This window comes from Rhamphochromis longiceps, linkage group LG14 (genome assembly GCF_057381845.1).
Source record: "Rhamphochromis longiceps isolate RC_006_pf linkage group LG14, R_longiceps_female_GT1.1, whole genome shotgun sequence".
Lineage (NCBI taxonomy): Eukaryota > Metazoa > Chordata > Actinopteri > Cichliformes > Cichlidae > Rhamphochromis > Rhamphochromis longiceps.
This window is the reverse complement of record NC_140570.1, coordinates 34,036,956-34,054,226: the sequence shown is the minus strand read 5'-3', so window position 1 is coordinate 34,054,226 and position 17,271 is coordinate 34,036,956. Positions and strand designations below refer to the sequence as shown.

The 17,271-nt window shown below is 40.5% G+C and overlaps 2 protein-coding genes across 2 annotated transcripts; both read right to left on the bottom strand.

Annotated features, from left to right (window-relative positions):
- Positions 1 to 1,249: 1,249 nt before the first annotated feature.
- fam181b (family with sequence similarity 181 member B) lies at positions 1,250 to 3,296 on the bottom strand. The gene has a single exon (XM_085380140.1). It carries the CDS (start codon positions 3,133 to 3,135, stop codon positions 2,173 to 2,175), a length of 963 nt encoding a protein of 320 aa, XP_085236266.1. The 5' UTR covers positions 3,136 to 3,296; the 3' UTR covers positions 1,250 to 2,172.
- A 3,725-nt stretch (positions 3,297 to 7,021) lies between these two features.
- Positions 7,022 to 16,765, bottom strand: prcp (prolylcarboxypeptidase (angiotensinase C)). Its single transcript, XM_085380396.1, has 9 exons — positions 15,973 to 16,765; positions 12,890 to 13,030; positions 12,707 to 12,808; positions 12,263 to 12,444; positions 11,687 to 11,844; positions 10,160 to 10,332; positions 8,206 to 8,373; positions 7,903 to 8,090; positions 7,022 to 7,535 (listed from the first exon to the last, which is right to left on the bottom strand). The coding sequence occupies exons 1-9, from the start codon at positions 16,144 to 16,146 to the stop codon at positions 7,313 to 7,315; spliced, it is 1,509 nt and encodes a 502-aa protein (XP_085236522.1). The 5' UTR covers positions 16,147 to 16,765; the 3' UTR covers positions 7,022 to 7,312.
- Positions 16,766 to 17,271: the final 506 nt, after the last annotated feature.

Here is a 17,271-nt window from a genome sequence, read left to right as displayed (position 1 = left end):
TTGCTGTATTGCAAGTTGCCAGATATTGTTTTTCCCCACATATGGCAGGGGGTAATGTTGACCAGTTTCCAATAAACCTAACTGGCAGGAGGTAAAACAAAAGACTGGCAGACAATGTTAGCTTCATAGCAGAGGGTGCATTACAATGGATATATGCACCATAATTGTTTATGCTTACAGCATCTTATTGGTGGTTCATTTTATGAGCAGGTGTGTGCAGAACAACTCAGCATAAGAGGCTAGAATTACATTCATAATGCCATATATCATTGGTGTCTGGATGGGAGTGGTGGACACTGGGTTTTCAACAGAACAATACTGCCATCTAGCGCAATTGCTAAATACCTGCTTACAGACCGAAGACATATTTTTGATTTTGAAAATTGAGAAAATGAGTCCACTGTGGTCAGTAAACTGGGGTTAATTGTGTCCAAACCTTGTACTCGATCTAAGCTGCCAAGAGGTGAATATCTTTTACATGTGTGTACATGTAAAGAGTGTGACAGAGACCAGAGCTGAGACAGATTGTGCATGGTTACTGAAGTAAAAATAAATCAGTAATTGTGCTTAAAAAATATGGGGGAAAAATGAGTAAAGAAAAAAGTTTAAGAACTTTCCTTGACTTCAAATTCATCTCTCGCCTTGCACTGAAATGCCTCAATGTCACGGCAAAACTTTTATTGGGTCCTCGAAAACAATCTTGAGTAATTGCAGTTCTGTCTCTAGTATTTGTGACCCCAGAACAACAAGGATGTTCAAGTTCTATTAAAGAACGCTCAGGTTTGCAGACCCTAGAGTTCCGCTATGGTTTACAGGACCCTCGAAGTCACCATTTTTCATGACACAATTTCATATTAAATCTTGTTTGTTTTTTTTCAACCCCTGTCATTTCATGCAGACTCTAGGGTGATACTTCAAGACAAATGTCTGGGCCGGGATGAGGTTCGATGTTAGAATGCAAATGAATGAACCTTTAGCAGCCAGCAGAGGGGGTTAACGCTGTATACCATTAAGAGGATTCTGGCATTCAAATCTCCAGAGACCTCCTTTGCAAAGGTTATGCTTTAAAGGGTTTCAAGATTAAATCGCCAGTCAACTTGAACTAAACATATGGGCAAAATGACAATATTTAGATATTTTTCCACCTAATGTTCCAGTGCAGTGGTAGTGCAAAGTAATCAATGTTACATGTTTAGTAATTGTGTTAACTTCAAAATCACAAAGGTAAAGTGAAGCTTTTCATAGGTTTTATTATTTTCTGTCAACAAAATGTAGCACATAGTTTTTCCAAGCATCTGCCCCAGAAGAATTGTAAAAATGCACCATGCAGCAAAGTGTGTGTATTTTTATACAGATTAACTCTGTTATATTTTACAAACATACATCTTCAGTCATGGACGTTTTCTGCTTTGTATCCTCATTTCTTCATGATAATTAAACCTCCCCTTCCACAATGAGCACAACCAGACACAGTAATAAAGGCCAGCTTTATTTCCTCTTATTACAATAGCTAGATACATTAAAGGCTTTTCCACAGACAAAAGGGCACAAGTGAAATTCTTCCAGCTGAAAATAACTTCAGAGCTATAAAACTTCATCAAGCAAACACGGCATCAGACATTACTGTTTGAAAATTAAAATTAAAATTAGTAGTCCCTTTTATGTTGCTGCACAGAAATGTTACTAGCAGGAAAAGTGCTCCATTTGTTTTGTCAAACAGTCCTATGATATATAAAAAACAAACAAAAAGAGATGCTTTGTGGACTAAACCAACAAGTATTTGTGCTGCTTGTGTGATTATTTTTGTAAAATATATAAATGTTATAATCTGTAGTCTGATTTGCACATTCTCAAGTGGACAACTTAACTAAAGCAACAGCATAGCCAGAATCAAATGCATTTTCATCGATTGCAATATAAATTGCCTGAGAGAGACGCAATCATATACATGTGTGAAGCTTTTTATCACAAGTGGAAAAACTATGAGTGAAAGAAGCACTTGGTATCCAGTTACTTTTTTTTCCGGAAGTAATTGCATGACACACTTTGTTGAGTAGGGATGATACTACGTGTTTTCCAGTTGCAACACTGCTTTCACAACAAACCTGATATGATAAACTACTGTTAAACATAATTATCTGCATATTATAAGCCAAAAGAATTGTCAGCCTCTCATAGAGATGAATAATTAGCCCTGTTATAACCACCAGTTAAATCGTAGGTGACCTGAGGTATGGGGCAGTCTGCGAAGAAGTTTGGAAAGGCTAAAGTGCACAGCGCATTGTCTTCTATGGGCCCCGTAGCACCCTCAGACTGACAGTAGACAGGAGGCTGGGCTGGGCCTGTACGCATACTCTCCCCTACTTTTTTAGAGGGTCCTGAGCAGCTAGTCCAGGGTTCCGAGTAGAGGAGGCCACCAACTAAATGATGAGTATCGTAGGAAGCTGGATCTGGCCCTCCCAACTCTGGCTGCACCCGGAGAGGCATGCCTTGATAAATATCCTGATCGCTGACCATGTTGCAGTAATCGGGCCCCAAGAGCTCAAAGAACTCTGTAGCCTCTGGATTGCCTCGCTCCAAGTCCTTCAGCGTCATTCCAGATGTTGAACTGACTTTGGAGCAATTAGCAGGCTCGGTAAAGAAAGAAGGGGGCAGGTTGCGATGCCTCAGCGGTGGTTTCTTGGGTTTTTCACCCCTTATATCCTTCACAGGGCTGAAGAGAGCTGCCAAGCTTTTGCTCTGCAAGTTGGCCTGAACACCATCACGCTTAGGTAGAGTTTTGCTCTGCAAAGTGCTTGGCTGAGTCAGTGGAGAACCCTGTCTTTTTACTGGGGCCTCTGCAGCATTTCCTGGTGTTATAATGCCAGTGCACCTTTTGATCTGCTTTTGCAGATACTTCCGGTGGTTGACTTTCCTTTTAGATTTCACTGGCTTGTCCAGAGCTAGCTTGATATTGCTGGAGGCTGAGTCTATGAAACTCAACAAATCCCTCGTCGTCTCTTTGTAGTCCTCATCATTTTCTGTCTCACCCAGGAGACTTCCATCAAGACTTTTTTCCACATCATACTCCATCACAGAGCCAGGGAAGCAGAAATTCATGAACTGAGGGTTCATGATTGCAGTCTGAACAGCCATTACTCTGTTGAGCCCAGCAGCTACACCTGTGGCATCCACTGTGATCCTTGAACCCAAAATTTCTTCACAGCATGCCCTTTTTCCTCTGATAAAAACTTGGTCCTGATGCTGCTCATGAAGTTCCTGTAAACATTCCAGAGTAGAAGTGACGCGCTCTGAGGAAAGTAAGGAGATCTTTCGGGGGGCTGGACAAATGATGTCAGAACATCAAAGAGGAGGGGCAATGGGACCGCTGGACTTAACTCTTTGCTTGTGCCCGACCACCTGCATCTAAGAGGGATTTGTCTGAAATTCCCTGCTGAGCCGAGGACAATAACCTCTGTCAGAACTCTCCCCCTCTAGTTTAACTGTTTGTGTGTGCTCTGAACCAAAAAAGCTTTCATGAAACTCGAGGATATTACTGTTACAGTGAGAAGGGGGAAAAAACATGGTGGATAGAGTACGGAGGCAGAAATGTAATACAAAATGATCTCTGTTAGACTTAAACAACCATATCCTCCTTTGTTACGTTCATGACTATCAAACAAACTACGCTTAAACCCCCCCAAACAAAGAAAAAATGTAAATAACTTTCAAATCCTCAACTAGCCGACACCATTGTTCACACGTTCCTCTCGTCTTTCTCCAAACACTAAAATAAAAAAGGAAAAATATACTAATATTTTTGTTTCCTGTGTGGATACCCAAATAAAAATGTATTTATAATCTTAATTTTCATTTAGGCACAGGGACAAACAGCTAGCACATCACAACATTACAGTACAGGGAAAGTTTTGGGGGGGTTTTTTGTCTGTGGGAAAATCTAAGCGTCTAAACAGATGCCACTATATGGGAGAATCTTCCCAACTGCTTGCTTGTGTCTTAATCTGCTCATGGCAAAAGTTGATTTCTAGTGCATTCCCAGGCCAGTGGGAATTTCTGCCCTGGCCTGACAACTATTATGGGCTGCCTTTGACATAAAGCCCTACAGGGTCTAAATAGCCTCTATTCTTCGCGCAGCACTGAAAGGGAGCTTTGTGCCAGAGATTCATTAAATTGCACCTCACAGCCCCTTCGTAAAATGGGTCTCAATAATGAACAGTCGATTTAACTAGAAAAGCTGCCGGAGCTGTTAAATTAAAGGGGAATAAAGTGCAGTTCAGGCTTAGTGTGCCAGAAGAAATGTTGACCTTAAGAAATCCTGGGTATGAAACTTCTGTTGTAAACAATAACGTATTTACAGGAAGTTTCTTGGCCAGCAGTGAATACAATGGAGGATGTGTCCAAGAGCCAGATTGTTAAGTTGCCAGCACTTATCAGAATTTAAGTGGAATTTATTTTTTTTTTGGAGTGATCAAATTGGCAGCCACTTTTTCACCCTGCTTATATTTTTCAGTATTTCGGTTTACAAGGCAATGCAGCAGTTTCTATCTGGCACATCCTTGAATCACTTTAAAGCTTCATTAATTATTTGAAGTGATGCTGAGGCGCATAACTGAAAAGGTAACAAGTGAAGATCCTTCCTCTTTCAGAAGATCCATTTGAGGTGAAGCGGTGACTCATTAGGGTTTTTGAGACATGAAAAAGTCTAAAGTGGTGGCAAATTCTTTCTTATGGTAATTCCAGGGAGAAAAGGGCCAGTGATACTGATAGCACTAATTATCTGTAGCCACACAACACAAATCAAGAAGAAAAAAATATTAGAACAGCAGGTGGATACAAAACAAAGACTATCTTACTTGTTATACAACTGCCAACTATGTGAAAAAAAACAAGAACTTGTGAAGTGCATGAGCAATTTCATCCGTTTCCATAAATCTTTCAAAATAAATGTCCAAAAAAGTTTACATTTATCTTAAAAACAGGGGGGAAACAGCTGCAGCCTTATCAGGGCATCACATGCATTCAGTGCAGGGGCTTTTAATGCCTGCCCAAACCGATTTTGTCTCCTCTCTTTGCTAACGGCACAGTTTTGGCAAAGTGACATCATCACAGTCATGGCAGCTATATCCCCCTTTTTTTCCAAGTCGGGGGGTCTTGGCTTTTGTGCTGGTGGGTCATTCACATGACAGAGCCTGACGCACAGATCCCGGAAACAAGTTTCTATTGTTGAATAAAGGCTGAGAGGGTGAGAGGGGATGGGGCTGGAGCAGAGCAGCTCAAAAAGTTGTGTGTGTGTGTGTGTGTGTGTGTGTGTGTGTGTGTGTGTGTGTGTGTGTGTGTGTGTGTGTGTGTGTGTGTGTGTGTGTGTCCTTTAATATACCAAGATTTAGAGACAAATTATTAAACCACTGAACTTTAATACGGGAGGAAGATAAATTTCCTAAAACACACAAGTTGTTCCGTATTGCTGAGATATTGTTAAACATTACCACCACACCCTCTGGGCTTCTGGGAATTTACTTATTCAGCAGCACCCAACCCCAAGGGAGTGAGGTGCTCACTACAACGTGATGTGACATGCACAGGCTTAATCTCTTCCTACTGGTGTGTGGTCCCTGTCTGAGCAGGGACATAGTCAGAATTTGGGGTTGACTGAATACTTAAAACAGCTCTGATTGATGGCCAGTGTCAGAGACGTAGAAAATGCTGGCAAAATTAATGACCCCTCAAAGTCCTGAGAAAGGTTTAAGGAGAGCATTTAGTGGCCGAGACCCCATCCTCCCCCATGTTTAGCCATGTTTCTTTCTACCGAGGCGTCTGAAATTCAGTCAAGCCTGTGACAAAACACTGAAAAGTCAGGCTTTGTGTCTCCTGGTTGAAAATCAACCCACATACCAGTCCAGGACATGTTTCCCATCTGCATCACAAGGTCATGTCATGTCAGTGGCTTCTGCTTTAAAAGAAGAGGTTTAAAAAAAAAAAAAAGTATTGGAGAGAGTAGTTCAAAGAAAATTACAAAGCAGGATGACATGTTTTCATTAGCGGCGGTGGAGTTTAGTCTTAGTTCTTTCATGACATTTGAGTCTTTTATCTTGACATTTTAAAAAAAGAAGAAAGTAAAAAGCCAGTTCACAGAACTACAGAAAGCTTCTTGGGATCCCAACTGATTCCTGCAACTACTCACCGCCTCACTCTTAACCTTCCATCAACCTTTCTCAACTACTCTGGCACCACAGGAATTGTATTAATAATATTACTTGCAGGGGGGACAAACCAGAGTCTACAGGCTGCCTTGGTGCCACAATTTAGTGCTTTAATGGCAGCCAGTGAATTAATGCGTGTCGAGGGGAATCCCACAGGTTGGTCTGCAGGGGTAAGGTCAGCAGGCAAAACTGCAATAATCTCCCACCACTCACTTTATTGGCCTCCTCCGATTGGGTTTTTATTAAATCTCAAGCACGTGCAATTGTTCTTGAGAGCTGGAAATGAAAGTTAAAGTCCCCAGTCTATCTAAAATATGACAAAGGGTGTGCTCGGCAACAGCACATCTGTAAGTGCTCAAAACATAATATGAAGGCTTAGACGACAGTAAACCTGGAGCTTTTTAATCGGTTTCATTAGAAGCAGTGTTATTTGGGAATTCAAGCGTATTGAGAAAATGATAAAATGCATGGAAGGCAGTGTCCTCCTGTGAACAGCAAACAGATTAAGCTTCATATTACACCAAGTGCAGTGAAAGCCTTCAAAAATGCATTGCCTTTGTATTTGGTGCCAAAATTTTCCTCTGAGACTTTTTAATCTGCATATTACAATAACTTTAAGAGATGCCTGAATAATAACCACAGCTAACTGACAAGCGTGACAAAAAACAAACAAACAGAAACTCTAAATTTGCAATAAACTTGCAATAAATTCCAAAAGAGGAAATTATTTTTAGAAAACTTTACATGAAAGACAAAATGAGAATGATGCAGCTTTTTGATGATTAGGATGATAATGCGATTGCAGAAATAAAGAACCAAAATGTATTTACCCTGCAGCTTTATTTTCAACAGTTTGTACATGACAAACAGGTCAATTGTTTTTGCAGCAACATCAGTACATTTTGTCATCAAGCCCTTCAGATTTTAATGTTTGACCCAAAGAAGCGGAGTGTTTCTAAATTGGTCAGAGAAAAAACAAACTTTGGCATCGTGATAGATAAAGCACCGAGAAAATACCCCACAAAACAATCAAAAACGTGTCGCACAATTTAAAGCTAAATCTTGGACATCATGAATATCCTCGTTGGGTAGAACTGTGCTGCTTTTGGAGACTAGCCGGTTGGTGCAGCTCTATGTGTCTTTTTAGCCTTCTTGATCCACTCCTGAAAATACTTCACCTCTAACGCCCGGGCAGCACGGACTGAAGGTGGATCAAGGTCATTGCTGTAGCGGAGGTCTAAGTGGTGGGCTCCATCGGGAATCATAATGGAAACCAGAGAATGTGAGATGTTGGAAGTCACTCCACCAGATGACCATGGATCGAGTCCTCCATTACTGAAATGTGAAAGCAGAAACAATGTTGATAGCTAGAAATAGTTAAGCCAGGAATTTTCTGCCATGGACACATTAAAGTGTCTTTGTACTCTAATATCTGATAATTCTGTGAATGCACAAGAATACTTTGAAGTGACTGAACCAGTGGCAGTCTTATCTGTCAGTGCTGGGATTAAAGACTGACATATATATATTTTTTCAGAGCCATTTAGGTTTAACATGTATCTTCCCTGCGTGGCTACCCACATGTGGACTTACCTGCAATACAAGGCAGTCAGAATCTGCACTTAACTTACTTTTGCATCCCTAGACAAATCCCGAAATCTCAAGAAATCCCTAAATCTGGTATTTTAAAAGCAATGTTTACCTGAAGATGATGTTGCTGTGAGAGGAGATCTCTTTCCCCCCGTAGACAGTGCCTGCCCAGTCAGCCCGTGGCCTGATACCAAACATGGCTTTGCACTCATCAGAGAAGGCCTGGAAGTTCCACTCCTCTGGTTCAAACATGTCCTGCACGCCATCTGTGCACATGGGCATCACCATCTCCGTGCAGGCCTGGGGACAAGGGATTGAATACATATTCATTGTGACAGGAAAAGCTGCCCACTCACACCTGTGTGCACAGATTTATTCAGCATAACATGACTGAATCCCGCGCTGTTTTATGCACCTGGTAAAACCAGCCGAGGTAGCCAAGGCTGCTGGTTGCTGTCTGTGATGTGTTTAGACAGGGAGAGCTTCCGGTGTAGTTATAGTAAACCTTTGCTGCTTGGGCAACACCTTGCAGCAGCTGGTAGTCAGACACAGTAGAATCGAAGCTGAGGTACTTGCACACCACCTTAAAACATGTTAAAAAAGCCAAACAAGAACACAATTAATTACATTACACCATAAAAGCTTCTTAAAAAACACCCCAAAAAAACCCATCAGCACATCCAAGTTGTTTACAGGACTAAAGATTGCTTTCTTGTAGCCCATAAAGTGTTTTTCCACATAAAAAGTGGTGGCGCCTGATTTGCATATGAAATTCCCCAGAATGAACTTGAATTTATTGTTCTAATATTGGCACTAGTGGGGAAAAAATCCATTTACTTAAAGCCAATGATCTCAAGAACTTAAAATGTAAAGGTTTTGCTGTCCTAAACTATTTTTGGTGTGACCATAGGTTGGCTTTCAGAATTAATAGCGTGAATGATCAATATTTTAGCTTTAGCTCTTGTCTGATCGCACTTTGTGTTGTTATGGTTGCAGCAGTAGAGTTGGCTGTTGTTCTGGACTCTTTGTGCAGCAGAGAAAGTGGGCTTTCTTGGTTGGAGGTTGGAGGGGAGCTGCACTAGTGTGGAGTCTGTTACTAAGGCCTTTGTCTGCAGGCTGGGGAGGAGTTGGTGGTCGATGGATGAGGAGGGCCACAGACATGTCCAACCAAAGATTTATATTGTGAAAAAAAAAAAACACCGCAATAGCTCTAAAGCATCTTCTCCTTACTTTTCAGATAGGATTAGGCTTATACATTCATCTCTGCCAACAGATTTCCCTCCTCTAAGCCCTCAATACCCCGTTCTCACACTCACTCAGATAATCACATTAGCTTTGTCATTAAAAAAGCTCCTCTTTGCACCCACTGCCTAAACCGCTTAAACCACCCATAGGGGTCGCATACATTAAAGGCAAAGAGCCAAAACAACTCCAAATGGCCATTTAGTGTTTATTTCACCTACAATGATGCTTCACAGTCTATTCATTGGCCAAATGGTAAATAACGAAAAATGCCCCACAAGAGAAGTATGCGCGGACCACTCCCAAGGGTATGAACCGCCGCAAACACAGAGTCGGGGGTCAGCAGTGGAGCTTGGTTTATACACGTGATGTGCCAAGGTGACTGGTAGAATACACTTCACTCAAGTCAATCAGCCTCGGGAAAACAGCCGCTGTAATGTCACAAGCTCTTTTACATTAAAACAAATGGCATTTTTTGTCATGTCAACAACACCGCGCGATTAAATAAATAAATAAATACGATGCATTTTTCTTACTGTTAAAGCAATTATTCTTCCCCATCAAGAGTCTTGTTAAGTATTTTTTACAACCCCATTTAAAGGGGACCAGTGAACTTTTGTTCAATGGCCTCACGAGCTGCACTGGGCAAATGACCTCTTTCTGTAGTGCCATGTGAGCGTCCTAACAGGAACACCTCAGAGATCTGACGGAGTGTGCAAATGAAAGCACTATTGGTGCGACAGAAGAAAAGAATAGCGGCTTACTTGTAGCTGCTCATCTAAAGAATACTTTAAATCTAAAAGAAACAAGATCCTTATGAATATTAATGAAGTTACTTGACAGCTGTTGTAAACAAAAGCCTGGAAGACCACAACAAACACTTGTATCACAATCGGCTGAATCGCACATTCATTTCAATTAAGGGCAGGCTGTTGGGCTAAATTAGGCGCTTAACCAAAGACAAACACAATTCAAAGGTGCAATAAAGTAAAAACCATTTGTCATATAAAGGGATAGATAATATAGAGCTTAACCAAAGCCTTTATTTAATTTTGTGACAAATTTAAATAGTGATAACTAGAATACTAATTTGGATCTCAGAGTGTTTTACAGGAGGGTGCTTTTACCTGGATGGGCCAGCGAGGCAGCGGCTGGAGGAAATTAGCTTCATATGGGTAGTCCACCATTGCCAGATTCACCCAGGTCTCTTGAAGCCAACTCTTGAAGGTGAGGACATCATTTTTGTTTTTAAGAGGGGCACACAAACTGAATTCTTCTGACAGCCACTGAAGACCGGACGCTTGAGTAAACAGAGAAAAAAAATCTCAATAACTCTGACTGAGAACCTTCACAGACAATTACGGCATTAGCTCAATAACTCTTCTAATGTGAATGATACTGTTCATTTCACTACTGCATTAACGACACTGGCGTATACTAAAATGAGACAAAATATCTAAGAAAATATCCATCAGTTTAAAGTCAAATCTTGGTTTACTTGACAGATTGGAGACTCATGTAGTCAAATATTATTTAAAATAGGCACAAAAAGCCTCATTATCATACCGTACTGTGAAGAAGTATTTGCCCCCTGTGGTGGGGCGTGGTCTGTGGTGCTGCCACGTCCCCTTCCTGATTTCTTAGGTCTTCGTGTATTTGTTACAATAAATGTTTCAGATCGTCAAACAAATACTAGACAAAGATAACCTTAGTAAATAATACATTTAATTTTTAAGTGATGATTTAAATTCTTAAGGGAATAAAAAGCTATGAACAGCTATGAAGCTATAAACCTACCAGGCCTTATGTAAAATCACAAAATAACTGTCATTAATTACATTTTCTGGCACGCTGTTCAATTTCACTAGCCTCACCAAGTCCTGCCAGATGAACTATGAATTTCGCTTTCTACCAGAAAATCCTAAAGGAGAATGTGCAGCCATTGATTCACGTCCTGAAGCTCAAGCACACTCAGGTTATGGAGCAGGACAATAGTCCAAATTACACCAGTGAGTCCACCTCTGAAGGGCCAGTCAAAATCCAATTGAGATGCTTTGGCGTGACTTTAAAAATCCTCCAGTGTTGCTGAATTAAAACAATTCTTCACAGAAGAGTGGACCAAAATTCCTCCTGTAAGTTATCACAAAAGTGTGATTGTAGTCCTTGCTGCCAATGGTGACACAACCAGTTATTAGATTTAGGGGGCAAATATTAAACCTAACTTAGAGAGAGCGAAATCAGGAAGGGGGTACATACTTTTTCACAGCACTGCATTCATAGCTGTGAGGTAAACGTAACCACTTAAAAAATCATTTTCGGTGGAACTCAAAGTGTTTTCAGTCAGTGAGACATTTGCTTGGGGACTGATATAAGAAAAAAAAGAAAAAAAAAAACGGCAGCCAAAATTCACACAATAGACCAACCATCATCCATCTGTCTGCTGGGGTTAACTGGTGATTCTAAATTGATTGTAGGTGTGAGTAGGTGTGCAAATAGCCATCTCTCTCTGTGACAGCCCTGCGACAGAGTAGTGACATGTCCAGGGTGTAGCCAAACCTCTGACCCTATGACAGCTGGAAAAGGCTCTAGCACACCCACGACCCTTAACTGGGTTGAAGAAAATGGATGTTTGGATATTTCTGACAGCAACTTACCTGAGGAAGAAACATTATTTACAGCCTTCCACGACTTTCTGATGTTTGCATCGCAGTTAATGCCACTTTTGGCAAAGTCTTGTGTTACTGTTTTGTAAAAGTCTCCACATGGCACCATACCAGGGAACTGCCATATTGGTGCAGAGGATGCCAGCGCTCTGAAATAGAAGAGGAAGCAAAATCTTTTTTTTTTCTTCTTCCAAATGACTCAAACTGCATATTCACACTCATCCTTAATATTCAGTCTTCACTGTATTTGTGAATATGTTTGCTGGGGGAAAATGGCAATTACAAAAAGGTAAAGAAGTCAAAAGAATGATAAGTCAGGCTCTGCTGCCTAATGTCTTACACACAGCAGACTGCACAGATTAATCATGCTAGCTCAAATAAACATCTGGTGTTAGACATTTGGGAGATGAAGGCAAAACCCATTGAACATGCACTCTGTCTAAAGAATTCTCCCTTTACCTTCCTCTGATAGGTTGAAACAACGCCACAGTTAACATTCATATGATGTATTGGGTACTGAATCAAATTTTTATTTAATGTTTCCTAATAACAGAAATAACATATTACCCAACAACTACATGGGGGTATTTCATCCTGAACCAGGCAGAGAGCATTCCTCCATAGGATCCTCCAACAGCGATGACGGGGCTGTGCTGAGCACCAGGTAGAGTACCCTTAAGGTTCTGAATTAGTACTGCAAAATCTGCTAGGGCTTGCTCTGAGGTCAGGTAGTTGAGATGTTTGCTGTCCTGCACATGCAAACAAATAACAACTGAAGTAATGTTCAAAATGAAGTGCCAGCACTGGATATGAGAATTTGTTTCAGCTCATACCCCAGTTTTTAGAAAAAAAATGTGTTTGTGACTGCAGAATTATCTACTTCAATTCTTGTTAATGCTGTATTGAAATTATTGGCTTAGAGCCCTGAAAGGAGAAAAATTATGCAACCTTACATATTTAATCAGATTTTAATTAGACTTAGTGCGCGCGTGACTCTGCAGATTCGCTTACACTGTAAGAGTCTTGTCCAAATGGCAGGGACTCTCCATAGTAACGATGTTCTGCAAAAACCAGCATGGCACCTAACTCCTCCGCAATTTCCCACATGAAGCCCTAAAGAGAAAACAACAGGTGCTGAATTAGACTGAGGATTATGCGCAACGCAAATACACTAGAGAACACCTGGGTATTTACAGTGTTGTTGCAGAACCAGGTTATGTCGCCTTCATTTCCAGTATAGAACAAAATAGGTCCTCCAGGCTGCTGCCAGTATTTGTCAGACAGAAGGTATCTCTGTTTGAAGGTGCCATCCTCAAGGAATCCAAAATGGTCAATCTGTGACAATTTTAAAAAGAAAGCAAATAAAATAATCACAATCACAAATAAGATAATCACAAGCATCTGTACTTGGCAACTGTGCGAGAAGCATCTTGAAAAGAGCACCATGAGGTATAGACGGAAACTAGGAAAATATGAAAATAGTGATTAGCATTCAAAGTGGTTTTAAATTTGTAATTTGATCCACAAACTGGCAAAAGAAAACCTTTGGGGGATTGGTCACACTTGTCATCAGACTAAAATGATGGGGATGCAGTCCAGTGAGCAGAGCCTGCTTTGGGGTAGGTGTAATCACTGGATACCTGGCTGTGTGCCAGCTATGATGTTTGGAAATGACAGCTCTGAGGTTGGATTCTGGGGTAATTAGCCCCAATTTGTATTTAAAAATGCTGGAGCCACTTTAAGCGATGCTGCATTAGTTCCACTTAAGATGAGCTCTGAAATATCCTTTCATAAAACCTCAGGGATTCTGGGATATCTTCTCCTTTCAACCATATTTCCTGTATTCTTTATTAAACAAAGGCAGAAAGAAACCAACAACTTCACAGAGAAGACGGCCCCATGAGGCTACTGAGTCGTCCAACCCTTTAAACAGCCCCCCATTCTTACATACAAAATGTTTCGGTTTTGTTTTTCCCCTCGTTCTCGCTCTGTTCCCTCCTCGTTGGATACAAAGGAGGCAGCAATTTTATGAGCCAATGACAGCAAAAAGATTCTGGGGCCACAATGTGTTCATTCAACCCACGACTCCTTCACACTTGGCAGTGCTTTAAGTGTGAGGGGATCATGAGACAGTTAGTTTAAAGGAAAGGTTCAGCAGCTTGGCAGGAAGGTAGTAGTCAGTAGTATTGTGCAACTGAAGTGTAATGTTAGACTTTTTTGGTAAAAGCATTTGAGTTACCTTGTGAGTTTTCATTTATTCCTGCTTTTCTTTTATAAAAGTTACATGTCAATCTCATGTAATGCAGAAAACCCCCCATAAAGAACTGCTCTCTAAATGGCAAAACTAAAGTGGCTGTATATATTAAGACCAAAAGAACCCCTGGTGAGTACTGTATCAATTGCACCCACTCAGTATGCACATCACAAAGCCTATGAGACTGGTTTCATAAGAGAACCCCACCCTGGTAAGTAGTGCCACCATGTGGTGCGACCAAGCAGCAACTTGTTTTTTTGAATTAAAATTCAAACCATGTGCCGCACATCTATGAGATCGCTATGTTAACAACTTGACAAGACAGGAGGCTGCATCTGTTGTCCGGCAAATGGAGACATGAGGGAAACAACTTAAGAACAAGCTCCGCTAAGGTTCATCAAAAGGATGCTAAATGACATTTCCATTCATTGTCTAACGGCAGACTGCAGTCCAGAGGATTTCCTGATGATGAATGCTGGTGCTCTCTTCACATCAAGTTTCAAAGAAAAGGGAATAAAAATCAGCATGGCTTGTTTCTTGATGTTTCTTTTGTGCTAAAAGAGACTAGCTGCTAGTACTAAAAAGTGGTTTACAGTAAACGGATTTCATTTCTCCTATTTGTCCAGAAGAAGCATACAATCTCTTGTTGCTTGGCTAAATAACCCACATCAGACGGGACAGTGGGTGTCAGAAAGGAGGAAATGGCCCTTATCTTCTTGTCAGCTCGGCTGATTACACAGGATGCTGTGGGTGGGACCAGGTGTGGAGCATTGTCCTCTAACCCAAACACTCTTTAGCACAGACACATTATTTACAGTGTGTACCTACTACTTATTAATACATCTACAAATTTTCTTCTTAGTCTACATGTAGATCATGTTCTTGGCTAACTGGTTGGTTCATTGTTTTATTAAATATTAAAAATACCCACACTAATGTTCACTGTAACAATTCCCTAAAGAATAAAGTGACATCACTACTTTCCTATGTTTTTAGCAATTCATAAAAAGAGGATTTAATTTACTATATTATAAAGCAAACAGTCACATCTGAGAGCCTAGCCATGGCCATTTTTTCTTACGTATTTAAAAATTGCCACAACACTCAAAACTTTTATCAGTATTGTAACTTTCTTATATGGGTTTTGGAATGGGTTTAACTAACTGTCATCCTATTGTAAATATAACCTCATTAAATAGGGGTAAGCACATATAAAACAATTATAATTTGTATTACGTTTGTGTAGCATCTAATAATCAGTGTATCAAAGTATTTGTTTTATGGTCAATAGCGAACAAGTCATAATGATTCTGACTAATCAGAGCACCAAATTGTCCAATACTATTCAGAGGTTTAGCTTCCATAGCCTGACTACAAGGGCAGGAGAATGAGACAAGCAACCTGATGGTTGTTGTGTAGCACTGCATACCTGCTAAATGTAACCTTAATCTCTATAAAGTAAATAGTGGGAACATGTAAAAGCTGAGTGAAGATCTTTCAACCCCCCCTGAGGTAAAATGTTTCACATTCACTGAGCCCTAGAGACCTCTTTAGGCAGGGAGCCAGGAAGGATAGTTACAGATCTGCTGGCAGGAACAGAGCCAATTGTGATTTGGTTTTCCCTTCACTACAGGAAGCCAGATGAAAACACCTATTGTCTGCAAACACAACACATGGACCTTATAGAATTAAGTGCAGTGGGAATTTTAGAAAGAGCAAGTGGTACGATTATTTGCACACTAAACAATCAAGTAACATACTGTAGTGGCATAAAAAGGTGGTCAATGAGAGTAAGCATCATTTGATGAGGTTGTTTGTTTGTTTTTAGAAAACTTTGCTTTATCTACAAAGCAGTGGGATCATTTCTCTTTTGCACCATTAAATCCACTCCCAATAAGGCACAATTTGTGTATTTCATGGGGAAGTGAAAGATAAAGAAGTGAAAGAGGAACACAACAGTGTAAAATTGGACAAATAGGTATAAAATAAGACAAAAGGTACATTTTGATCAATTTAAACTCACCTTCTGATCAAAGTAAAATGTTTTATAGCTGACTGGAGGCTCAGTGGAGTAAGGCAGCCCACCCAGCCTGGTAAAAAGTTGCGTTTTGAGAGCGGTCACGTGTAAACAGACAAAACACAACGTTAGGATGCAGGTAGCTGCGGCTCTGTCCAAAACCTTCTCTCCAGTCCTCATTGCTGTAACTGTCACACTCAGCGCACAACAAACTGGTCTTCAGCGCATGATTAACGGGGTTCCATGAGCTGTGTGTCTGTGCCTGCAGTGGGATAATTGAGGAAGACTTGTCCCGATAAAGAAAGGAAGTGAGACTACCCTGTCAGCAGATCCAGAGAGGTGTTGCTGTGCAGCTCGTGTCCTAAATTTAGCATCAGACTTGAGGCTGTCCGGAGATGGGCGGGAAACATCAGGTTCAAAGTCTAAAAAATGTTTTTAATAAGTTTGATTTAGCTGCAGTCAGCTCGATGTCTTGTGTTTATGGAGCAGACAGCAGATGGTTCCTACTGTAGACAGTTCGCAATGGCTGGTGGGAGTTTGAGTTCTAGTTGGTCACTCAGCGGCTGATGGTTTTAGTATACGTATAGTATAGTTTAGTATAGTTTTCAGTATACGGAATTTACACTAGAAACATTCTAGTAATAATACTACGTATATTTTCTCTCTTAAGAGAGCGTTTCAGATACCTGCCAAACATAATGCGGCTAATTAAGTCAAACATGATGATGATTCCGCACTAGGCACGCTTAAGTACCGTGTGAAATTGCCGGAAATACGTCACAAAATTATGCGCTTGACTACCTATAGTTATTCCAATTTCTGAAGAAATATTAATTACTGTAATAGTGGCAAAGTACTCGTTACGTCCTCAAAGTTACGCTACATTGATGGCTACTTCCGGCCGTGCTTCGTCATAATGTCCCGACCTTAAGTTGAACTTCCGGTCGAAAGTTAAAACTAAGAATTTCAGCACTAGTAATGAAAGATACATTTAAATTCTTTAACGTCTTGATGCACGCTCAATCATCCAGGTAAGAAAATCCCTAAAAGTTGATTCTGTGCATCTGGACGTAGAAACATTTCATTATTCAATTAAGTGACTTCTTTAGTCTCAGCTAAATGCAGGCTTCTCCAACCTTATAAACAGTACATTTGCATAATCACTAAAGATAAGATAAGATAAGACTTTATTGATCCCACAATGGGAAATTTTTGCGTCACCTCAGCTCAGGTACAGATATATGAAGAAAATACAAAAATACAAATAAGTACAATCAATGAAAAAAAAAAAAGTAAGATAATACA